Below are 26,535 nucleotides of genomic sequence, written 5' to 3'. Positions count from 1 at the left end.
GGACTAAAGTCATAAATTAAACTGGAAAATAAAGTTTTTATTAGTATTCAATTTTTTTTTTCTTTTTCCTTTTCTTTCTTACAGAGGATGTGTTTCTTTTAGAGACAGATAACCCCAGAACAACGCTTGTGTACGGAATTTTTACAACATCAAGGTAAACGGGGAGATTTGAAAAAAATTACCTTTCTGAACTGCCCAATTTTCTATATGAAAACTGAAGGTGATGGTTTGCGGTCAGGGCTGTTCTGTGCAATTTTGCCTGTCTGCTGTGGCCATCGTTTGCATGCAGGGGTAACAGTCTCAGTATCAGCACTGTTGATATCCATGTTACAGCTATGCTGCTTGGAGCAAACTGCTCCCTGAAGTACTGTCAGCTGGCACTGGGAAAACATTTCTGTGGAGGGCCACTTGTTACCGTTCAGCAGCGGGAAGCTGAACGACTTCAACGCAGTGAACTCGTGTGGCATCTGAGAGCACTTAACACCTCCTGAAGGACATCCAGCACCCTGAAGGATCAAACCAGGAATTCTTACATGAATTCATACAAATCATTTCCAGTCTCTCAGCTGGCAGATGATCGCACAGATGGCAAATAATCCATGTCGGCTTCAGTTGGCTACAAAAAGACAAGCTTATATGGCATTTGATCACCTCCTTGCAGCCTTAAGCTCCCCATTATCAGTCGGTAGTATTCACTTACTGTCCAGTTTAGAAACATTCCCTGAGCTCCCAAGGGCAGTGGAAGTACTACATATGGCTTACTATGCCGAAACTCTCCACAAAGATGGACCGACAGGTGGACCAACAGGTTCTGCCATCTCTACTTTTTTTCACTTTTCTCTTGCCCTCACCACATAGTGCTAGTATACAGAGTAGAAATAGTTACTGCTTACTGATTTCCGATATGCTATCCTGTATTATTTAGCTGTTATTACTTAACTTCAGAGAGGTTTTTTGCTTATTTTTTAATTTCATTTAATTTATTTGATCAAATTAGCGTATTATTTAAGTTATTACTACTAATTCCTTTAATGGCAATTTCTAGTAAAAAGATCCTTGCATGAAAAAATATTTTTTCCTGATACACTTTTCTGTCTTTTTTCATGTGGATCCAGGGATCTGCTTTCTCAAATGTGTGAACCAGCCAGGAAAATATGATTTTTATTAATTGGGAGAAAAAGAATCCCATAACTTGTAAACATCTGGTGCTGTCTACATTTTATGATTCCTACTGCACAAAAAGAGAAAACGCTGAGGTTATGTTTAGCAGTAAAACCACACTTATGATTAGGTTGTGGATGCAACATGCCTGAACTGGAAACACTTTTACCTAATTCTCCTGGTATTCCTGCAGTGGAAATGAGGTTTGAATCATAGGACCATATAAGGTGTCAATAAAGAGAAAACTTCACTTTTTCCTGGCTCTCAAGATGTCTTCTCTCTCTATTGAAGTTTTTACACTCATGCATTTCTGTTATCATGAACCACATGGTCTATGCTTTCTTTCTTTTTGTTTGACTGTAGATTGGATGTGTTACCTGGTTAAATACAGCGATCATAATGATTTTTACTCCTTAGCAGTTCCTTTATTGAAGCAAATTATTTTGGTGGCATAATCTGCTGTAAAACTAACATAACCATCTGGAAATATGAAATACATTTCTTAAAACATATTAATACCTACCAAAATTTCCACAAATACCATAATCCATCTAAAAGGTTCCTCCTGCTAATCCATATATAGCTGAGAGCAATGTGGATTGCACTTGCCTTGTTTAGATACTATGTGTAATGTTTTCAGTTTTTTCTGGAGGGTTTTTTTTTCAGTTGAAAACAGAGAGTTACTTGGATTATCTTCACCCTACAGTTAACATCAGGCAGATTTCAGACTGTCTGGAGTTTCCACTTTGTTAAGATAAATATCCCAAACCTTATATGCAGTGAGAGAGAAAAAAAAGGAGTTAATTCACTCCAGTCAGCCTTAGCATTACTCTGGAAATTATTCCCCTAGTGCCCTCCATCATCATGGGGTGATGGAGGCCGTTCAGGGCTTGTGCTGGCTGAGGAGACATCTGAGACCATTGCTGAACCCAGAGCAGTGGAAAAACATGCTCTTCTCGTAGGTGACCCCCTGGGTTCTCTTCATGAAGCATCAAACTTCAACCCTTTTGAAGGGGTCTTTGTAAGACCAGTTTTGTGGGTGGATTTGAGGACTGTATTGGAGTAATTCCTTTACAGCCACAACCTGTCCCCATTTTGCTTAGAAAAGCTGGCAACTGATTGTATAATCTAACCAATTGTAACTTCTGGATGTTTTGATTAATATTCTAGCCATGTGTTTCAGGAGGCTCATGGAGGTCTTGTGGTTAACATACTGGTAGGGAGTTCTGGAAACCTGTGCTGAGTTTGGCAGTACAAAGTTTATAAAACTCTTGTCTCACTGAAGTCAGCAATATTTTTGCCATTGATTTAACTGGGGCCAGATTATATTTCTTTTATATTCAACATTAGGAAATTTTCTTATTCCACCAGTAGGGTGGTACCTTCCTCCCTCATTTTCAGTTCACTGTTCAAAACTGTGCTAGGTCTTAAGGAGTAATGGTGTATATTGGGAAGCTGAATTAGTTGATTTTAAATGTATTAAATCCATGCTATAGAAGCATTAGATTGTATTAAATATATTCTTTTAGAGGTATCTTTCATTATGGGACTATGCAAAATGACGGAGAAGCTATACAAAGGTTGGTAGATTGCAATACTAACTCTTTCCTACTGTCTTCCAGCTCCATATTTAAAGGCTCAGCTGTGTGTGTGTATCATCTATCCGACATCCAGACCGTGTTCAATGGGCCATTTGCACACAAGGAGGGCCCAAACCACCAGCTGATTCCATATCAGGGCAGAATTCCATACCCGCGACCTGGCACCGTAAGTACAAAGATGTTTATGCAGGCTTGCCAATTACTTGTCTCTGTTTAATACATAAATAAATATTATTTATTCCAGGAGAATGGACCGTATGTGACTATGATCCTTAGTTACAGTTCAGAACAATTTTATTCGCTCCTCAGCTTGCCATACAAATCACGTAGTATCTGGAAATGTTCTAGAGAATTAAAAGTCGTGCAAAATGTTAATCGCTCTTGTTCTTTCTGCTCAAAGGGTGGCAAGAATTATTTCATTAGATGGCAGTCATATTATTTACATGTATATTTACATTTTGTGTGTATGTTTGAGCAAAAGATTGCTAAATAAATAAGTGTACAAAGACAGCGTTGTGAGTGCCTTCTACAGTCTGGATGCAAATGTCTGTAAGTCTGTCTTCAGTCTGTATGAATTTTCCATAGTTTCTAAAGTTTTGCAGCTCTACTGGGATGCTTGGAAGATGTAGTAGGAGAACAAGGCTTCTGGGACTTGTCATTTGACTAGGTTTAATACCCTGTCAGGTACTGAATTTTAGATGAGAGACCTAGAAATAGATGAGTTTTCATGCCAATCAGTTCATAGTAGTCCTCCTTGTTAAGAATGCTTTTTGTATGCCTTGAAAATTTTTCAGAAATTCCTTTCACTGTATCAGGGGTATTAATAATCTTCCAATAAATTCTGTACACTATTAGAGCTAGCTCTGTTTCCAAGTTTTACAAAAATGTTCCATGAAAGATTTTAAACAAAATTGTGGGTTTGTTTTTTTTTTTCACCTTTATAGTGTATAAAAATTGCTGTTGATGCAGTTTTGTCTTTATTTATTTATTTGCTTATTTGCACTATTCTTAGTTTAGATTTAGCAGAAGTACGAAGCCTAGTATTTCCAGCTTTAATGAATAATATATGAACTTTCTCTAGAATCTTCTCTAAATCCATATTTGCTAAATGAAGTATGGTAGTGTGGACTTTTGTTGAGTCCTATGAAGTCTTCTTACAATTTCTTAAGTATCAGAATTAAATAAGTATGCACAGAATCATAAATCATCTCTCAACGATGTAGTTATAATTTTTTTTTTAGATGAACACTTTGTTGCTTTTCCATTTATCACAGGAAATTAAATTTTATTTTAATTTTGCAGGTCACTGCAAGAACCTTTAACCATATCACTGTTTCATTCGTATTTGTCTTTGTGCTGTAGATCTTGTTCTTTCTCTTTCTTTCTCTCTTGTACACTAATGCACAGATACATGGAATAGCTCTCCCTGTTCACACAATTCTTCATGACGTTTTGGTGTAGTTATTACTTGCTGTAAGATTTAGGACTTCATGTTCCCAGATCTCTAGAATTAGCTAATCAATACCTGTTATTCCACTAAGGTCTAATGCTAGCATTATTCTTTCTTTGCAATTAATTCATACAGCTCTAATCTCATGAGTCCACCGAGTCTTTAAGCTTAAAATTTACAAAAAAAGAAAATAAATGGCCCATTTAAACAGGAAATTTCACACTCTTGTGATTAGTCAAATTTCAGAGTTTCTTGCTGCTTCAGAATATTGTATTTGTATGTGTTTCCTCAACCACTGCCATGTTATTCTTGGTTCGCCTCATGGAGGCTTTTGAGGTATTCCAGATGGGCCTAAAGAAACTGGGCAGCACAATGGAAAGGGAAAAAGAAAATTCAGATTTGGATTTAACATGCTGACAGAAATTATCTACATTTTTCAAATGTGCCGATGACCTCTGAATTTGAAGATAAATTCTTAGATCATAGCTCACACAAAAAAAAAAGCTAAAAGAGGTTCTTTTAAGATGATCATCGCTGGTTTTCTGATCACTGGCTTTTCTGTACTTCCTCACAATTCAGCCACAGCACAGTATCTTAAAGGTGTATTTTCTAAGCTGGGACTTGTTTGGCTTTGCTTTTGTTTTACTGCCAAAATGTTCCCCTTTTAAATGCATGCCACAAACTCTATTTTTCACTTATGTCAAAGCATCTGTAAAAATCAGGACATGAGGATTTTTTTGCTGCTCAGAAGTTGTGTTCAGAGGGTTAACTTTGAATAGCCATGCTTGCAGGCTGTCGGGCATGACAGTCTTTCCTCTGGAATGTAGGTTTTTTGCAACTTCTGGGATGCTGGACTAGACAGGGATGCCTTTTTATATGACATGGAAAATCCTACTTTACAATTACCTAAAGAGATATTCATACTAAACCTCTGGACAGAAATTAATGTTCATTGTGTCGCAGTACATTGGGTAAACAATGAAAAGGCTTTGGTATAGCTTCAGTAGGATTAAATAAAGCAATACGTTCATTTGCCCATAATCGACTCCGCAGTGTTTGGCTGCCCTTCACTAAATACCAATGGTTTCTTATTTCTCCACAAGCAAAACTTACTTATGGAAACAGAAAGGAAAAAAAAATTACATAATTGGCATCTTGCTACTAAAGTCAGTGATGTTTGGGGATAGTTTCCATTTTTCAGAGTTTACAGAAATAGTTTTTGTACCTACAGCATGTTGGAGAATATGCTGTAAATTAAAGAATTCTGTTTCTCTCTGCAATCTAACTGCATGGTGATCAACTGTGAACATAATTATCATGTAGCCAAGTCCTTGAATGAGGTGTGAAGGATACACATTCAATCCCTCCAGGAAAGGGAGAGCTTATAGGGTTCTTCAGTAACATCTTTTGCTTGGCATTGGTTTATAGGGTGGATAGCAAAAGAATTAATTGATTAAAGATGTTTGTTAAGGCATTGCTCAGAACAATGATATAATGTAAGTTTTTAGGGTCATACTGGGGTGAACCATAGCAGAGACATTTTTGCACGAAGTCACAGACAAAGGTCTTATGATCTCCGAGTCAAGAATGGAAGGATAGAAAGTATCAGAGAAAGTCTTCTTTTAACTGAGCTGTGCGGGACAAGAAAGTTTAATTTGGAGACAGAATCCCTCTGGAGAGGAACTGGGGTCTGGCAGATCACTACCAAGTAGAATAATCTTGCTAATAGCCTGCAAATTTATGAAGACAGTTCTTTTTTCAGCATTTGTTGCTAATCTGAGCAGATAGCTCCATACATTTCCTGGAAGACTGTGGATGGAAGTGCCACAGTGGGAAGGAGTAAAGCAAACAAGATAATCAGAATTCAATTTTGTGAGGACTTAGAGGGCTAGCATGTGGTGTCATTTCTAATGAGAACCAAACCAAAACCCTCAGGATAAATAAGAGTCCAGAAGAATCATTTGACAAGGATGACAGATGGGAAAAGAGACCCATATCTGAGCTGAGTTCTGGTTCTTCTTCTGAAGGTAACTGATGCCAGAGCAGTTTATTTTAAAGAATTCTTGCCAGAGCTGTTCTACTTTGTATAAATAATTAAATCCTAATTGAGCCAGAAGATGATTCTAAAGCCTGAGATTAGGCTGCAGTTCCCTCTCTGCTTTGTTCCTGGTATTGCCCAATGAGTGGTTTATTATGTGCGCAAGATGGAACAGCTTTTAGCAGCGAGGGAAGAACAGGCTCTCCTGCCCAGTGGTTAGAGGGATCCCCTGGGAGGTGAAGACCCAGATTCTAATGTTTGCTCACATCAGGTAGGTTAGACGCATGACTCATATATCCCCAGCGAGTTTCCTAGTCTCTCAGAGTATGATTATTTTATGTAATTTTAGCCATCTAAAAGCAGGGCATCTAGTCTGAATTACTGACTACAGAGGAAACCTAGATGGCTAAGAATAAATGCCTGACTTTGAGACAGTAAAAGTCAGGTGAGGTAAATCTCTCCCTAGGCTACTAGCTATTTTTGTGTTTGTGGTTTTGACCAGAAATTCCATCCTAGACGTAAGAATGGTCCTCATCAAAATAAACAAGTTTCTGTGAAATGCTTCGTATTGAACAAATCAACATTTTCCAACTGGAAAAATATTGTGTTGAAATATTTCTGAATTGCTCCAATACTCCGAGGAGAGTTTTACAGGTCAGAAATCTGGCAAGGGGTAAAACAGAAAACTCAGGAGCAGCAATAAGAAGTGTGGTAACGGTGGCTAAAAAAAAGTTGTAAGAATTAACGTAGGTACATCCAGAACATTGTACCAGTTACTGACATAGCTCCTGATTTCTTCCCACAATCATCTTCTAGTTTCACTCTCAGTAAACACTTGAGATTTCTAAGATTGCTTTTATTTCCTCATGAGGTCCAGAATGCCTCAGGGCTGATTGCTTGGTTGGTTCTTCATTACATGTAAAGAAACATGCGGAGTACTCATGGACCTCTGTTACTTCTGGGTAGTAACAGAAGTACTGTTACTTCTGTTACAGTGGAAAGTGTAGACAAGATCCTGTGAATGGTTAATCTTCTCAGATGTAAATGAGTTATCATGGGACCCCTTCATCAACTCCATATTATTTTTTTTCAAATGAAGATGAGTCACAGGCCCTTTCACCATCTCGTAATCATTGTAATGACTAGAGGGATATTGACCAAATTACAGTTAATATCAGATATTATCTTTTGCCTTTGTACTAAATCTATAACAAACCAGATACAAAAGTTTGGTATCTTCCCATACCAATCACTTGGATTTTTTTTTTAGCAGGCAGTTTGGAAGCATAAAAAATGTGGAAATCCAGGAGTATGGATCTTCGCCATCAAGCTGGGTTTTGAAAGTGCAAAAATATGGTTGTGTTTGCTTTATCTGAATTGATGGGAGTTCAAAGCATAGCTATTCAAGCACTTCATTCCCGTTACTGGAACATAATTACTTTCAGTCAGAATCTGAAGTGCTCTTTCGAGAACTTATTTTGTCAACTATCTGTCAATATTTGTAAATGACTTGGAGACGAAAACTCTCTGAAAGATGGTAAGTATTGTTAAACATTGCTGTGCGTGTTTCTTACAGTGTCCAGGAGGAGCCTTCACACCTAATATGCAGACAACCAAAGAGTTTCCAGACGATGTTGTGACCTTCATCAGGAATCACCCTTTGATGTTTAATCCCATTTACCCAATACACAAGAGGCCATTAATCATCCGGATAGGAGCCGACTACAAGTATACGAAGATTGCTGTGGATCGAGTGAATGCTGCTGATGGAAGATATCACGTCTTGTTTCTTGGAACAGGTAAGACAAACTTAGCAACAGTCATTTTCCTCCATTGCATTATAATTTGCAATCAACTCCGATCTATACAACTTATATCTTTCAGAAATGTTTGTTTAAACATATTTGCTATCTACAAAAATGTCTATAGAAATCCATAAATTATGCTCTTTTTACTTTCTGTGTATTTTTATGTTTCCTATAGACATTAATTATGTGCAAGAGATACAATGTATTGATATGAATTTTATCTGAGACAGAAATCAACGCTAATGTATATTGTATTTGATCTAAGTTATAATACTTGTCTTGAATATGGTTTGTCTGCAACATGATTCCACATTAGAATTTGATGCTCTCTAACATGAGTAAAAATACCAAAATCTGGCTTTGTATTGTTTTGTATACTCTCGTCATCATTATTTAATATATGCTGCGTAAGCTACTTCCGAAGAAAACCACAAACTGATCAGGATGTTACAAAGGCAGAAATAACAACTCCACAAAAAAGAAATAAAAATATGGAAGTATTTAGCAGAGAAAAAGAAACAAATGGATGGAGTCCTAGCAGTGGTGGACACAGAGAATTTGATCGAAGTATTCTAAAATAATTCCTGTCTAATATAACCTACATTTTGGTTTTAGTTACATCAAATATGAATCTGGTGTTATGCTTGTGAAGTCTGCAGTGAACAGGTCAAGTGATTCTTGTACTGATCAATTTTGATTTTTTTAAATATTCATATATGAATCACACTCTTCTGATTGAAGCAGACAAGCGGAGTGGTACTCCGGCTAGACCCTAGAATTCATTCACATCTGAAACTCCCACCGGCTTAACAGGGCACTATATATTGATAGGCACGAAGGTTAATCTTTTTTACTACAGATGATTTCAAGTAAAACAAAGGAAAAGAACTCCTGGAGAACAAATATATCTCTGAACATCAGAAAATAATTACAGAGATGGCTTGCATTGTTTTTATGGTTCACATATTATTGGGGTCCTGGTTGTTTTCTGCTTGTAGAATAACCGTGTCTGCCAGCAAACTCACATGGGTCTGGGAATAACCATCCTGTTATAATAGATTTAGGAAGCTGGTGCTAAAAAAATCTCTCAAGAATGTCAGGCTTCTATAGGGGCAGGATAAAAAGGAACGCTCTTCATTCTTCTTAGAAAAACCTCCCCAACTATCAAAATCAGCAGGGTGCCCTTGTGCCGAAGGAGGCCAGCTGCGTGCTGTGCTGTATTAGCAGAAGCATATCCAGCCAGCAGGTTGCGGGAAGAGATTCTTCCCCTGTATTTGGCTCCTGTCAGGAGTACCGTGTCCAGTTGTGGGCTCCCCAGTGCAAGGAAAACATTGACCTAATGGAACAAGATCAGCTGAGGGACTGTAGCATGTGATGTAGATGAGAAGAGGCTGAGAGAATTGAGTTTACTCAGAGAAAGCTAAGGGGAGACCTTATTGCTGTTGACAACTATTTAATGGGAAGTTACAACTATCTAATGGGAAAAAACAGTTCTGGACTCTTTTCAAGGTGCTCAGTGTCAGGGTGAGAGGCAATGGACCCACATTGCAATATGGGACATTGCAATTAGATACAAAGGAAAAGGTTTTCACTGTCAACATGATCAAACATTGGAATGAGGTCCCAGAGAGGTTGAGAATTCTCCGTTCTTGGAGACTCAAAGGATTCAAAACCCAACATGACACGGCCCCAAACAACCTGCTCTACTTGGACCTGCTTTGAGTAGGGGATTGGACTGGATGACTTCTAGAGGCCCCTTCCAGCCTACAGGGTTCTGCGGTTCAGTGAAAGGAAATAGGAAAACAGAAAGACCTCGTTCATGTTCTTGTGTCAAACCTTTATCAGGTCACCATCTACTGTACTGTGAACGCTTAGTATACTATAAGGTATAGTCAGGATAGAAGCAGCTCCAGGTAATGAATTACATTAGGAACTTCATCAGTTTTTGATCTGGGTATTTTTGTTTTCTTGGTTGGCAGTTGATAAATAAGTTTTAAGGTGTTTTTGAAGGTCTCTTTGATTTTACTTGCAGAGTCATTGGAAACTAACAAATTAAGCTAATTAGGACAGGACTTTCTTCTTGAGGTGGGTTTTATTTCCCCCTCCCTAACATGTAACCACATTTTCTTTTTAGTTTAATTAATGCAACTGTAGTTCTTGACTTTGGGACCCTTTAGGGTCATTTTCCTCCTTTCCTACAGAAGTAAAAAAAAGAGTCTTTGTACACTACTGTAGAAATATCAGAAGAGTTAATAGATATTGTCTCTACTACTGTTATACAACTCCACAAGAACTCTTAGTAAAAGAGAAGGTTTGGTTTTCTATTAGCTTTATTCCTTGCCAAGTCACTATGTTTAGCCAGAGTAATAGCTTGGTAGGCTGTACTAGCATTTTTTTATATAGTGGTGCCATTTTTTTAAAATGCTCTATGAACATCTAATGTTAATTGGAGGAAAATTCTACTAAAAATTAGTGGAAAATGTAAGACATATAAGTTTCCAAACAATATAGGATTCTTAATGTAGCATATAGTTAATACTGGAAATGTATTGAAAATTTGAAATGTGCATGAAAATGCACAATACTGATATTTAGCATTTCCATAATTCTGCAAGAGATAAATACAGTTCTTTTCATTTTATACTTTGCTTAGCTTCTGACTGGTTTTAGGTGGTCAGTGTGGCCTCACACATACACCTGTGATTCATTAAAAACATTAACATACCTCAGCTTGTTCTTACATTTTGTTAATCGTCTTCTGTGTATCAGCACAGGGTTCATTAGGGGACAAATACGTAAACTGCAGCTCTCGATACTGTATATTCATTGCTTTATCTTCTGCATTACGCTGGAGACGAGGATCATTGTCTGCTTTCTAGTTAGTTGGAGGGGAGGTATTATTCTTCCTGAGTAGGGTACAGGACATCAATAGCTTCCAAGGTCTTGCTCAGAAGAAATTGGTGCAATGTAAGGTACTGCGTTTCTCAGCCCTTTTAAATAAAAGTGATCAAGTTTCAGCCACTGAGAGGAGAAACTTGTTTTCTTTATTCTCTGCTTTCTGTGAGACTCAGGAGGATTCAATAGAGATATTAACTGTCAAAAGGAATGCAGAGGGGATTTGCTTTGGTGTCAGTTCGTCCCGGCAAATGCAAAAACCACATTGTATAGGAGAATTTCATGTGATAATTTTCTTGGGAGCCTGGAGCCCCAGCCGGAGACAATGGGACTTGACACCTGGTGACAATTATACTCAGCTTGGATGATGAGTTACTGCTGCTATACTGAGATGTAGCCAGCTATGTCTGTCACTGTCAGTGACCTGTCTCATGCTTGAAATTGGAGTGTTTTATGTCTTGCCAGATGCAGAGCACACAAAATGTTTAGCTTTTCCTCTCTTCCTCCTCTGTAGCCTCAGTAATAAATCAGTTCCTGAATGCAAGTGAAGAATAACAGAAGTATAAAGCCCCAAGAACCCCAGTGGTTTTCATCATGTAGCCATGGCATGGGAGGGTATAGGCAGCTGTGTCATTTTTTCACATTAATGTGAACTAAATGTAGTGTTTCCTTTGCACCCCCAGACAAAAGTGCTGAGCTCACAGGGGCTGGCCCATGCCCAGAGTTAATACGTTGCTTTTCTCCCTCACTTGCCTACATAGCTAACAAAATAAATCCCAGGGACAGACATTGTTCTCGCAGCATTCCACCCGCTTTTCAAATGATAACGATCTCCTATTGTCCCTATGCTTTTCAACCTGAAGACTCCCAACGCACTTAACAAAACTTGCTAGTTTTGTTAAGTCTATCCAAAGGGATCTCTTCACCCCCCTCTGAAATGAGCGGCTTTAGAGTAAGGAGCAAGTCTTTAATGGCAGAGCTACAAGAGAGCTACAAGAGAGAAGTGCTACAAGAGAGAAGTGCTGTATACCTCGTCTTCCCAAACAGAAACCCGAGGAATAATTTACTTGGATATACTCATTTGCATATCTGACAAGGGCGATGCTGATGATACTTTTTCCCTATGCAATGACTAATAACATATTCAGTTCAGGAATCTAGGGTTAGAGTTCCGCTTCGATTATCTCATTTCTGTGGTGGGCCAGGACTCAGTCCTGAAGTTTTTAGTTCACCCTAGAGTTTTACTGTAATCATTTACTCATTTCAGTTATATCTAAAGAACCCAAGCTTTCAACATTTTCTGTTTATCCTTTGGTAGATTGTTTTCCATCTGAGTTTTAAGAACAGCAGTAAAACAGCATGAGAACATTTTCCTGAGATTAATATTTATTTTTTAAGCATGCCACCTACTGCTTGCAGTACGAAAGTCTTCGGTCAAAGTACACGCAGATTGCACAACCACAAGATTATGCATGGGTTTTTTTATTGCTTTTGGTGTTATGAAAATATTTAAATGTCTGGGTCAAACTTGGGTACATTAAACAGCCATGGGCACCAATAGGATTTTTTTCAGCTCCTTGCTATCAAGACAGGATATGTTTTTGTGTGAAGAGATCTAACTTACTGTCGTGAAAAGGCACTTCAGACTTTAGTGTGGCTTATTCAGATGATTAGTGTGCGCCACATGCATCTGATGTGGCATGAGGCTGATCGATGTTTCTTATTATCTTTTCTTTTCTGATGCAACACTTGTTTTCAAAGTCTGGATGCAGTAAGTGCCTTCAGAGCATAAGGTTGTAATACTCGTTTTCATGGTGTTACATGATGGCTGCCTTTTTGGAAAACTAACCCTTGCTGACAATGGTAGCCTCCAGTAACGCAATAGCCAAAATCATGTAATGAGCTACAGATTCTAACGGAGAGAGATAATCTGGTCAGAAGAGCAAGCTTGCCTCCCACAGACTCCCTGGCTGCAGCTTCGTGTCTGTGAGCTTGGGAAGATGATGTTGCACAACAGTGGCACAACAGGCAGCAGACAGTTTCCTCCTTCCTTTTGGTCACACTGCCTGAGTCATTCAAAACCTTTCCTTGACCAACTCATCCAATGCTTTTTCACAGCCTTTTAAGAAGATATGTAAGTTAAGAGGGCATTCCTCCACCTGTTTTATTTTCCCTGTTCAGCTTTTGTTCAGCCAAGATCACAGAGTGTCCCAGAAAATTGACTGAGCTGGGGCTGTGTGAAAGTTTTGCCCTCAAGTGTGAGCTCATTAGACATTTGTATCTGCCTTTTTGTTCTGTGATGCAGCTTGAAATGACTTTACAAAGTTTCACAGCAATACTATGAGCTGGAAAAAAATTACACTCATTTGACAGATGAGTGAACTAAAGCACAAAGAAGTTAGGTGGCTCTGGTGGGAGCCCTGACTTACAGCAGACACCTCAGGACAGCAGAGAGCATGGGGACCTGGCTTTCAGCCCTGACTGCTAACCTGTCACCATCTCAGGTGCTCTGCTGAGCCTGAACATTTTCACAAACAGAGAGATTTTAAGTCTTTGCTTTCTTTTTTCTTATTTGTTTGCATCAGGTTCAACTCAGATTAAAGACCAAAAATAATTAAGCTGCCATCAGGCTGACAGGTGCAACATGGAGAAAAGTTTTCAGAGGGTCTCCAGCAATGTCAGTCACATCAGGGAGGGGGTTACTGCAGGAGGCCTCTCTGTGAAACTCCTGGCAGGGTAGCAGTTGGTGTCCATTGCAGTCATTTTTTATGATGTGGAAAAGTCAGGTTTTTATTTGTTGTTCAGTTTGTGCATGTGTTGTGGCTTAGGGGTGGATTGGTCCTGCCTCTCTTTGAGGCTCACAGTACTGACAACTGCAGTGTTCACTTAGGGCTGGGGAAACAAAAGCTAGTAGAAATTCAAAGGATGAGATTTAAACTCAGACCTGCAGATTCAGCTTCTGGAATACAGATTCCAGCCAAACACCTGTGTATTTTTCATTGCTGTTCATTAAGCTTTGCCTTTTCCATTGCCCGTGGTAAGCCAGACCAGGAATTAATGTAATCAGACATAGTCCAACTGGTATCAGTGAAGCTTAGCTGGTTAATACCAGACAGAATCATGCCCTGCGTTTTAAGGAAGGTGGTGGTATTATTATTATTATCATTATTATTATTAATTTGTCTGTCTGCCTTCCTTCCTTGGACCATTTATTGGACTGCCTTCCTTCTCCATTTATTTCCCACTCTGCATACTCTCTACACCATTTTTTAGCCTGCGGGATGCTAGCACTTTCCTCCCTTGCTGTTCTCTCTTTCTCCATCCTCTCAGAGGGAACACAATCTCAGTAACATTGTCTTCCGTGTCAAGCTGGGAGACTCCAATTGTTCAAGCAGGTTTGAAACAGAAAAGCAGTCATTATGAGTCGCCCTTGTCCTCTTGCCGTCAGCTTGAGGGAGATTCCTTCTCGCTTGTCCGTCTGCCCTCGACTCACAGGCTGCTGGGCTGATGCGAGGCTGCAAACAGCTCCCAGTGAAAAGTCAGGGAAGTGGTGAGCATAAATCTGTCTCTTCACTTCATACATTCTAGTGGTGGATTGATATTCTGGAGACACAATAGCTTTTTTCATGACTATTAAAATCATAACAGTGTAGAACTGTTTGCAAGTGGATTTCTGGAAGTAACAAGTAAACAGTGAAGGAAAGCATTAGCTTATAATGTCATACGTTGACCTAAACATGAAAAAATGTGACTTATATTTGTTTGATGATCTCTTATGCCTGGCTTACAACACAAAAGATTATCTGTTACAAAATACACTGGGAAACAGCTCAGGCACTGCTACTTTGCATATATCTCCTGCAGTGCACAGTGCTGCATCCTTTCCAACTTTCCTTCTGACCCAGGGAATTTAGTTTGCTGCCTTGGCATTAAAAGAAATAAGCAAAATTCAGATGTACCATAAGCTTTTTGACATGAACACGTATAAGTGCTTGATTTGTCAGCTACTGTGCTTATAGTGGAGATACCAGTACTACTGAGAAAGGAATAAGAAGTGTTTTCTGGGCACAAATATTTGGTTTTCATTTATTAAGGAACAGGCTGAGAAACAGGAGAAACACTATCTTTAGAAGGGGTGGAGGGCTATAGCCTACAAGCCATATATTGTTGGAATTATGTGTGTATATATATGTACAGACTATTGGAGTTCCTTGCTTGAAGTGGTTTCATTTAATGAATAGCTTTCTATTGCCTACTTTCCCTAACATGAATATTTATTTTAAATCTTGTATTAAGTTTACTGATTTCTTTAAAACAATGGAACATTCCTTTCTGCAACGATCTGTCCATAATGGTACAACACTGAGTCAAAGCGAATGGTAAAATATTGAGTCAAAGGGAATGAATACCAAGGTAAACAGTCCTTAACTCTGTGTATTTTGCTGGGGTGTGACAAAAAGGCAGACAGGAACCTGGTTTTCAAATAGGAAAGTTTGTTAGGACACAAGGACTTGACGTCAGGTATTATCAGTATTTTCTGTGCCCATGCCCAGGATAAAATCTCCCCTCAGGTTCTGATTTCAGTTTGGGGCAATGTTTGAGGACCAAAGACAATTTAGGAATTTTAAATGTGTGGCATGTGCTAATGGATCATTGAAATAAACCGGTTCTTCGGAGGCTCAGCAGCCTCACATTCCTTTGCAGGTAAGGTCACTGTCAACATGCTTAGTGCCCTGTATGTCAGGGTCACAGGTAGTTGACACTTTGCAGGCAGCTTAAAAAAACCACAAAAGGCTGCAACTCCTTCCTGCACTTCTGATACAGTATGTTGTATGGTATAGTTTAATGTTAGGAGGGGGACACTGATAAGAGGATGCAAAGAGGCAGAGGCAGACTGGACTTAAGCTGTGTATATTCGTGAGTGGGTTGTGCCCTTTAGTAAGAGCAGAAATACACACACACACATGCACATGCACATGCTTCTCCTTAGCTCCAAGGGATGCATCTGCAGCAGTTTAAAGCTTCAGTGGGTCCTGGCAGTTAGTAAATCTCTCTCAGGTTCTCATAGCTTTGCTAATACTGGCACCCAGTCTAGACCACAGCTGTGCTATCACAAGATTTAGTTTCAGTGAAGTTTCTTCGGAAGGAACTGGTATAATGAGAATAAATGTTCCTCATAGAAAATTCTCATAAAAAATTCATGCCTAACGTGCCCTGAGCATGTACAATTGATAGCTACACATTTTTAAGTCTTGTCAGCTTTCAATTTCTCTTTTCCTTCTTTTTTAAATTACAAAATGCTGCAATGTGCTCTCTGTGTGTGGTCAGGTCATTACATATCAATATTCTGGCTTTAAACCTTATTTTTTAAAAATAAAATATATTATTATTTGCTGGCTTCCTCCAGGGAAATAAGAAGATGTAAATTATTTACTGTAACCAACTTTCCCTGCAGCTCCAGCTATGGAATTGAGTCACTGACCTTAAAAGCAAAAGCAAAATTGCCCTTTTTCAGTTTACGTTGCCTACATCATGAATTGCCAAACAGGAAGCTGAGATTTCCTTTCCTCGGTCACAAATTCATAAAAATACACGTAGATACTTACCTATATTGTGCTATACTAATGTTTTACTCACCGCACAAGTCTATATTGCTCATAAAACTTTTGAAGGCCGAACAGAATCTATACCATGTGGTCTCATTCCTCAGAATCAATATTGAGCAAATAAATTTATTCTACTCAGACTAATTTCCAGGCCTTTCAGGCAAGAGGAATTCTATGTGCTGTGCTTTTTCCAAGTGAAAATGCCTGTCCTTGTGATTCTCCCACAGTCTGCCTTTTCTGCCACATCAGAAATACTTCAGTGGCTGTCTCAGCCTTTAAGAGCCTTCACAGATAGACCGCTCCATCTCATATATTCTTTCCACATAACCCCTTTGGTCTCACTCGTCACATCTAGCCTGCAAAAATACTGCCGTTGCCCCATCCTTCTTACTTCTTACTCCTTTGATCTGAATGGATTTGGGAAGCTTGGAACTGTATTTTGAGAAGGCAGCCATAATAGTGTAGCTACAATATCTTCACCTTGCTTTTCCTTTTTTCCTTATGGACCAAAATATTAACTCCTACGAACATGTAACGGACTTGGTTATTGTTTGACTTCCCTGAAAAAAAAAAGCTTTCATCTTACTTTGTTTAGGTGTAGATAGAGTTATTCTTTGGAAGGTTTACCTTTCGTGTCATCAATTGTCATTACGTTTTATTAATGAATATGAATATACATTAAATTCTGCAGTAGCTCCCTTTTATCTATTTACAGTGCTGCGTTTTTACTTTAAGATCATTAGGATAGATACTGCCTCTGTCTGTGTGTCTGTACAGCAACTAGTACAGAAGATACTGATTTTGGTTGATCTTTTTGGGCAGAATGAAAACAGTAATGGTAGTAACTCCAATCTTACCATGACTTCTTCATGTTCATATATGAGAATAAAACTATATATAATATTCCTATATAAGGAATCATCTCATGGTTCTTTCTGACCCCAAACCCTAGAAATTACTGAACATTTCCTACCTTTCTCTATGTCATAGTGCTTGCTTTGATGGTTTCTTTTCATAATTGATAATGGTTCATCTGTTTTTTTCTTTCTTTCTCTCTCTCTGTCATATGATCTCACTTTTGGTCATCTTTTCCAGATCAAGGAACTGTACAAAAAGTTGTTGTCCTACCCACCAACTTCTCTGCAAGTGGAGAACTCATTTTAGAAGAGCTGGAGGTTTTTCAGGTTTGGCTTGCTCCTACTTTTACTCTTCCAATGTGTATGTTCAGACGAACACTTTGTTCTAAGATGCTTTGGCGAGGGCAACTGTGACTTGATAGAAGTAAATGTGCATACTGTCAGCTTGATACCCACCCAAAGAAGAATATAAAATGTCCACTGTTATGAAGGTTGTAGCTAGCTTAAGTCCTTTTTTCCCCCCTATATTTAAGTTGCTTATTTTTTATGTTGTTATACTGGCTAGAAGAATTTTGATAATCACATTTTTACAAGGTCATGTTATAGTGGCTACAAGAAGGCAACTTTTATCATTGGCATCACGTATTGAGACTGTTGCTATTTACAGATGGAATCTAAGATTTTTGTACTTCTTTGATTATCTGATAATCTTCCTGATTCTGAGCTGCAGAGTGGAAGCAAACTAGTGTTGTTTTTGCTTAACTCCAGTTCTTCAAAGCCACATGTCTCTGGAGTCAAGAAAGCTACAAGCTTAACATAACATAAGCTGAAAAGAAACACAAACAACTACAGGGAGAAATAAGGGAATAGCCTCTGTCAATCACTCTGGCATGAAGCAGCTTGTAAAACCTAAAGAAAATGTTCACCCTCATGTTGAAAAATCCCTTTCAAATATTTGAATGGGCTATTCTTTAAAACAGGTAGTCTTGGGACAAATGGTAGTATGCATCTATAAACTTAGTTAAGGGTTTTGTCATGGGCTTTCCTCTATTTCATTGAGGGGATACAAAAAGGAAAATTTAACCTTTTTTATCTAGACAGGCAGCATTAACAATTTCTTTAAGAAAAGGAATACACTCGGTGTTAACCCTCATAAAGGCATAATTAGTCTTGCTACGCTTTTGTTGAAGACTTCCCTTTAAAAAAGATATATGTGAGTAATATTACCTAAAGAGTACCCTTCACCCAAGTATTACTAATTCCATTTACTGAAAGGTAAATTAGTACAGCAAGCAGATAGGTGGGCTGAGAGGAATGCTGACCCTAAACCTAGTTTCTGGGCCTCAGTGCACAGACTTTTTCATCCTGAACCCTCAAAATCATGATATCATAACCTCTGCCATTGCAATCTGTGCAGGCAGCATGGCAGTATTTTGATGAGTCTCTCCAAGAGAACAGGAATGAGCTCACTGGCTGTGTGCTAGTAAATATTGAGAGTAAGCAAAGCACTGATTCCTTTCCGGAGTATAAGGAAGGAAAGGAGAATGTGGCATCAGATGCAATGCTGCATTTGACCTTGAGTCTCCAGACAGTTCGTGAAATACTACAGCAGCTCTAAACTCCTTCAAACCTTTCCGAGTTCACATGATTAGCAGCCAGATTTCCTACTCCTGGCCTCCTTGCTCTGCTTGTAGTCCACTGCAATTAATCCTGGCCCACCGTTACGGCTTTCCTTTGTGACTGAGCAAATGCTAAATCTTTAAAAAATGCTGAACATTTTTATTACCGTCAATTTTATCATTTGTTTGGATGAGAATAATGAATTGCTTCACTTGCTTAAGGCAATGAATGTGATAATTCCTCTTCCAGCTCTTTAACATTTGATTTGGACACAGACAATAGTAGACTGCAGTGATGACACGCAGTAGTATACAGCACTGTCTCTGGGAAAGAAACATTCAATAACACACATGCCATTTTTAATATTCTAGTCATTGATAATCTGAAAGTATATGTTGGATGGTAACCAAACTGTATGCACTGTACATAATTTGTAGGAGAAATATGACATATTCTTATCTGGATCATGTGGTAAATATGCATGAGCTATTGTATGACTTTTCTTTATCATCATCGTCAAAGAACAAACATCGTTTCTTATTACAAAGTGAGAGTAATGGCTTCATTGCTCCTATATTGCTGAGGTAACATGGATGCAGGTTAATTAGAAGTGTACAAAAACTTGCTGATTCACATGAGTAATAATAATGCAGATGAGTTTAGCCAACACATTTAGTGAGACATTACTTGTATTTATGTCATTTGTTTAGAACTATGTCATAGTTCTGAAAATAGCAAAAAATTAGTATGAGAGATGCCTTTCCAAGATATGAAAAGTTATAGTTTTCTTAGATACAACTTAGGTTTTATTGAATTTTAAATTTTAATGTTAGGACAGTATTAACAAGAGAGTCCTTGTAAATGTGGTTTGGACTTTTGTCTTTCAGAGTAATTCTCCTATAACAACAATGAAGATTTCATCTAAAAAGGTAAAGAAAAGTGGAATGCTTAGTGCTTATTAATTGAGAAATAAATTGACTTAAAGATGTTAGAATACCAATTGTTGTGCAGCATACTAAATATAGGGAGGAGATTTTTCATAATGAATATGGAGAAACTTGACTGAAGTTTGCATGAGCTCCAGAGCCACTAAGATAATTATGTATCATTTCTAATTCACTGAAAGAGTAAATTTTTTTGTTGTTTTGTTTGACAAGTAAGGAAAAAAAAGTACTAAAAGAGGAAATTTGCCCTCCCCTTTTTTTCTGTAAGTCCTAAATAGAAATTTTCCCTTCGAAGTCTGGTCAATGCAAAAAGGCAGCATTAGGGCTGTTAGGTCCATGGTGCAATCGTGCGTGTTTGTTTACTAGTAATAACAATGGCAATAAGAATGATGAAAACAGCTGAGAGGATTTCTGCTGAAATGTTAAACACCAAAACTAAAAATATGTATTCCGTGATTTTGCAAGCAACATTTTGCTCAATATTTTACAAAACTACTAATAAGTAAACATTATTCACTAAATTGAATTCAGTGTAATTGTTTAGTTTTATGACAAAAAGATCAGAGGAGTTTCAAGGTTTTTGTTCAATATTAATTTATATTTTAAGAATAATTGATTGATTGTTTCTAAGTAAAACAGTCATTTTGGCCCAGATTTTGGTGATGACCTATTTACTTTGAACTTCTTTTGCAAAAGCTCTCATTTATTATAAATGTTCTGTTGGCTTATTTTTCCAGGTATATAAGGCTATCAGAATCTGGCCCTAAGCCTCAACATAATCTCTAGGTTTTATGTCTTGAAAATCTATACACTGGAGAATCCAGCTAGGAACTCTGCATAATATTTATTAAAGTGACTATATGCAGAGAAAATAGTTCAAAGGCTTGAGCCAATAATCCTCACTGAATAAGAACCAAGTTCTCAAATCTGAGCAATATTAACTCAGCCTGTCTGCCCCAGAACAGAACAATGACACTCAATGTCCAAAAAACATTAACAGTCCCCAGTGTTTTCTAACAGGGAGGTGGAAATATTATAGGCCTGTTCACCTGGGAGATTTGTTTATCTTGGCTTTATATATATTAGTGGCTCCCCTCTTGGTCTTGAGTTAATTCCAGAAATAACCGAAAGGTTTTTAGGTGTGTTAGCCGAGTCTCAGGTGAAGCTCCTCCACATCTGAAATCAATCTTTCCATTTCCTTCTACAGCAACAGTTGTACGTGAGCTCAGACGAAGGGGTCACCCAGGTGTCCTTGCATCGCTGCCACATCTACGGGACTGCCTGCGCTGACTGCTGCCTGGCCCGAGATCCATACTGTGCCTGGGATGGCAACTCCTGCTCCAGGTTTTATCCCACAGGGAAAAGGTGAGCAGTGTTAAGCAGCCCAGTGAAGTCTGCAAGGAAAGAAGGCTTTTGTTCTGCTGTGTAGCCCAGGGTGTTGTAATGTGGTGCAGAAGTGCGATTCCTTGCAGGAGCGTGTACAAACAATAGCTCCATAGCTATTGTGCTTGGCATTGTTCCTCACCTAGGAGTGTATGCTGCAAGAGTGTATGATAAAGAGCTTGCCTTTTCATATTTAAAGTAATGGACTGAAAAAAAGGAAAAAAACCCGTTCCTAATCATAAATATTAATCCTTCTGTCTCATGCACACAAAATCAGTGAAACATTTGTTCCCTTTTTTTAAATTCGGTTGCTCACTGTGGATGTAATTATGATAGCCCTAAATACAGCAAAATATCTCTCAGGCTGTCTGAGGAATAAAGTAATTTTTTTTTTTGTTCCTCATTTGCTCCTAAGTGAGGGAAATTTTAGGCAAATGTAATTTCCATGTAATGCCTCCAGATTTGGGGTTTTTGACATGAGATTTATTAAAGCAGACAGGGAAAGCAATTTCTTTAATTTACAACAGAGCTAATAGTCCATCTCATAATTCTTATGCAAAGCAGGAGCCTCTTTCCTCCTCCCAAGGGAAATACTTAATAGCAGGAGGCTGTAGTGAGCTCTTGTATTACTAAGATTTCACTTCATATACAAACAAAGCTACAGAACACAGAGTGAGGTATTACTGTAGAGGAGACAAACCTTCCAGATGCACAGCAGAGTTTTATGCACCATGTGCCACTGTGCTCACTCCCTGCACCTGAGCTGCAGATGCAGAAGACCAGATACAGTTAATGGGCTTCACTCCTTTACCTACATGGGACAGTAGACAGAAACAGGCAAAGCTTGGCTCTGCTCCAGTGACCCAACCAGCTGATGACAATGTCATCCCCTGGGATTAAAGACTTTTGTTATTGCAAAGTTTTCTTGATTCATTCCTTATTTCAGATTAAAAGGTAAAGCCCAACCTAGCCATGTAGCAATTGGTAAAGTACCTGGGGTTTTTACTGCTTTCACTCAGCATACCCAGCCTCCAGTCTGCAAACTCATTGTTTTCTTCCATGGAACAAAGGTCAGAAGATGGGGGAAGGAAAGAAAAGAAAAATCCCCGAGTCTCAGGCCACCTAACTCCTACACCAACATAGTTGTTGAAAGATATAATGAGCAGTCAGGTATACCTAGTCTGTGCAGTTTCCAGTGGATTCCTTGCTATCCCAATTATATATACCCAGGGTTATTTCCACTGGGGTTGGCTTTCATGCTGACATTTTGTTTGCAATTTGCTTTTTATATCAAACTAAAATAAACACCTAAAACTGTATGGAAAAAAATCTGTTTTTCATATGTGAAGGAAATGAGTTGTCCCTTTATCTAACAAGAGAGATTATGAAGGAGAAAACATTGGTAATTAGAGCCAAATCCCATAGTCTAGACAGTAGTATCTGCTGGACGCATTTGCTTATTTGCTTCTTTTGACACTTCTGTCTCCTATGGATTACTGCAGTTCCTCATCCAACATCGATTTACCTCAAAACACCTGACAGTATTATCTTTATTTTCTAAACACCACCTTCTCAATCTTTTTTTTATAAATATCAAACTGTAAGTTTACATTCTTAGAACTGCTTAATGCAAGCGGCGTGCCATTTCTGACAGTGTGGAACCACTCACGGTAGCACAGGAATCCTGAAATTCACTCAGAAATTCTTCATTGTCTCCTTTGACTCACATAAGTAGTTCACAAAGGTTAAGATCCCAAGGCATAAGATGAAATGTTTACCATCAAAAATATACTTGGAATGTCAGAAATTACTCCTTTGAAACATCACCTTTCAAATGTTTCCTTTTAAAACAATGCAGTGAAGAATCAGGTGACGCAGGATTATAAACGCTGTCTCTGGGTGTTTGTGCAGTACCTGGTATAATGTGACCACAGAGGCACCACCCTTCACACAGCGGCACTGGAGCTCCAGGGGCTTTTAGTGGTTTCTGATCTCACGAGTCATTAGTACATAGTTCAGAATACAGCTGTTACATATCCCAGCAGCATCCATTTGCAACAATCTATCACTAATATATTTTTTTGTTGAACTTAATAAATATTGACAAATATTGAACTAACTTACAGAATATTCAGGAAAAAAAAAAATCTTAAGAATAAAAAATTCAGGTACCAGATTTTCATGAACTGAATTCTGTGAGCTATGACCTCCTAGCCAAGGAGGACTGAAATGACAGTATTCCCAATCCCAGTAAGCTCCCTAGCTAGTTTGCTATAGAATCGTGATTTTGCATCTGTCATCCAAATACTATAACAAAGTCTTATTTAGAAATATTTTGAGACTTGGTGAGTTTGAGTATTTTTTGGAAATAGTCACACAGAAGTAGAGGGCAGAACTGAATCTTAGCTCTTCTCCATTCTGGATGAATACTTCAGTCACTCTGCTGCCAAGGTGGCTACAGGCACCAAAAATAAGGTGCTGTCAAAATCAAGGAGGGAACATGCCCTATAACATAATTTTCTATCAGTGCGTTAGATATGAGCACTGTGACTCTTATGCATCTCATTCTTAGGTGCTTGCCTTTATGAAGAGTTCCAGCTGGGGGTTCTGGCCTTGCATGGAAGGTCTTGCAACAGTGAAGGCATGCCTATTTTATGCATCACCTCTAGCCCTTCAGTCTCTATAGCTCCATTGCAAAACTACTTTACCTACCAAAAGTACAACCATTTTATAAACTTCAGCAAACAGATTATTCACTTAAACAGTATCTTCACGCTAAGAAGCCTGCAGAGAGTAAAGCACACTCACAGTAGGTCATGAACTATCCCTAACAGTTGATCTAGTAAAAAAACCCCACAAACCCACAAATAAAAAATGTTTATTTGCAGTGTAGCTATCTTGGAATAACATTTTGTTTTTACAAAATATTTCAGGAGGAGTCGTAGGCAAGACGTGAGACATGGAAACCCTCTGACTCAGTGCCGAGGTTTCAACCTGAAAGGTACTGTAATTTAGAGATCCTCATGCTATATAAAGAATGCATGGCTTTCCTTTATGTGATTCATCATAACTCACATTATCTATGTGGTTTACTGGTAAAGCATAATTATTTTCCAAGTTGAGTTTTGTTTTGATTTGATTTTAACATCTTTCCTTGCAATTACATGAAACTTGCATATATATGATAAAATGATGAACCATGAAATACATAGTTCAGCATACATTAAATGAGGAGCTGACAGTGTTGACTAGAAACAGGTACAGTTAATTTGAGGGCTGTTCTACTTCTAAATCTGTTCAGTTTTTATTAATTCCTCTCCATGCATTTAAGTCTTGGACCTCAGAATTATTCTTCATATTTGGGGCCATATTGTGTTTTGGAGCACATCTTTCAGCAAACAGCAGGTGCTCTACCTGTCTTTTGAGTTATGATTATTTCTTTCTCCCCTTACATAGGAAAATAAACCATTCCAAATCTCTTTATGAAGTCCCTTATTTCCATCTGTGCAACTGTTTAGTCAGCCTGGCATGGTGCAGGTGGACAGGGGAGCCAATGCTCTGCCCTCCCAGCTATGACTTTCTCCAGATAGATGGATACCAGTCAAATATTATGACCAAAGTCATAGTAAGAGTAGACGCATACATAAAGGCAGCTTAATCCTCTTCAACCCCATGCATGGCTGAGCTAGGCTGCGGCAATGTATGCCATCAAACCAAAGACACATGTTAGAGAATTATGCTCCTTTCACCTCTGATTGTGAGCCTGTGTTTTGAAATGCATGCTCATCTGTACCATCTGGAGACCAAATAATAGACCTTATTGTAAACTTTTCATTGAATTTTTTGAGTAAAAGAACAATGCTTTAAGAGTTACATGTGAAATGTTCAGTTAATAATAATTCCACTGAAATGGTCTCCACTGGGTCTCGGAAGAATCTCCTGGATCAAAACAAACCACAACAGTCAGTTGGGTGTAGATCCCTCAGCCCAAATGTGGGTAATCCTGCTCTAGCTGCCAATCTACAGCGCCAGCGGGTCTTTCCCCATGACTCAGTATTAGGTCGTTTATATGAAGCTGAATAGCTTGAACAGGCAATTACAAAAGATGACCCCACCATTAGAGTATGCACCTGAGCTCTGAGAGATCCATGTTAAAGCTTAGGCTCTGAATCATGAAGTAACTTGAGCTGCATGTCCTACCTTGCAGGCATGTGCTGTGACCACCCACCCATTGTCTGTCTCAAGGGTGTGTGTCTCCTCTTTCCAAGTGGAAAATGTGAGAATGCCAACTGTCTGCTTTCTGGGCTGAGGGGAAACAAATGTTTAAACCTTGACAGTCTTGTGAAACAGGTTTCTTGTTTTCCAACCATTTTTTTTTAACGTGGATGTATTTATAGGTTTTTGTATTTTAGCAACTTTAAAGGATGTTTTGGTGACAGCAGTGGGATATAGTATAGGTAGAGGGCAGTTGTTTCCCCCAGTGGAAAAAAAGATAAAAAGAAACAGCAACTTAGACTCTTTCAAAATATAATTAAAGCCATTTATAGTAAAATGACTATGTTTGGGGAAAACATGAAATCTACCTAAAGGACAAAAGAGCAGCGAGTCAGGCAATAGCAAGAAACCTTCCAAGTTCATAGGGAACCATAATCTTGAAACAAAGTCTTTAAGCATGATAGGTTGCATGCCTTAGACCTCTCAGCATGATAAACTCAATGGTTTTGGCATATTGCAATTTTGAAATAGATCATTGAGAACTAAGGGGCTTGTATGATTGCTTTTCAAATGTTCTGTTTAATATTGTTACGCTTGTGTTAGCCCTTATGGCCACTAGAGAAATGCGTTTGTATTCTCTCAATCTTTTTCTTAGCATGTATAAGTAGTAGTATTATGGACTAGGTAAGAAGTTAGATATATATCGATCAATCAAACAGATAAAAATGCATTTCTGTAGTACATCTAGTTCCAGTGTACGTAAAAATAAAAATATGTTACAGCTCTGATTCTCACTGTTCCACAGCTACAGATAGGTCAGCCCATAGATAAGCTCTTTCATAGCTTATGGTCTGTGAATGTAAAATATTTACACTTTATTCTCCTAAAAGTTACAATTGATTTTGGTACAACCTCATAAATCTGCTAAAAACTTTGAAACACTAAAACCAAGCACAG

General features: G+C 38.3%; 1 protein-coding gene across 1 annotated transcript in view; it reads left to right on the top strand.

Moving 5' to 3' along the window:
* SEMA3C (sema domain, immunoglobulin domain (Ig), short basic domain, secreted, (semaphorin) 3C) overlaps positions 1-26,535 on the top strand; it is a gene marked incomplete at its 5' end in the record, with an annotated part of 52,043 nt that overhangs the window by 21,619 nt on the left and 3,889 nt on the right. Inside the window, 7 exons of the mRNA XM_009580087.1 lie at positions 85-154; positions 2,784-2,928; positions 7,827-8,049; positions 17,655-17,743; positions 19,924-19,965; positions 21,188-21,345; positions 24,297-24,364. Of these exons, the coding sequence (XP_009578382.1) occupies positions 85-154; positions 2,784-2,928; positions 7,827-8,049; positions 17,655-17,743; positions 19,924-19,965; positions 21,188-21,345; positions 24,297-24,364 (795 nt within the window). The remainder of the gene's footprint in view (positions 1-84; positions 155-2,783; positions 2,929-7,826; positions 8,050-17,654; positions 17,744-19,923; positions 19,966-21,187; positions 21,346-24,296; positions 24,365-26,535) is intronic.

The sequence above is a fragment of the Fulmarus glacialis genome, unplaced genomic scaffold (genome assembly GCF_000690835.1).
Source record: "Fulmarus glacialis isolate BGI_N327 unplaced genomic scaffold, ASM69083v1 scaffold5486, whole genome shotgun sequence".
Lineage (NCBI taxonomy): Eukaryota > Metazoa > Chordata > Aves > Procellariiformes > Procellariidae > Fulmarus > Fulmarus glacialis.
Note: the sequence above shows the minus strand (reverse complement) of the source record. Positions and strands in the feature narration are given on the sequence as shown.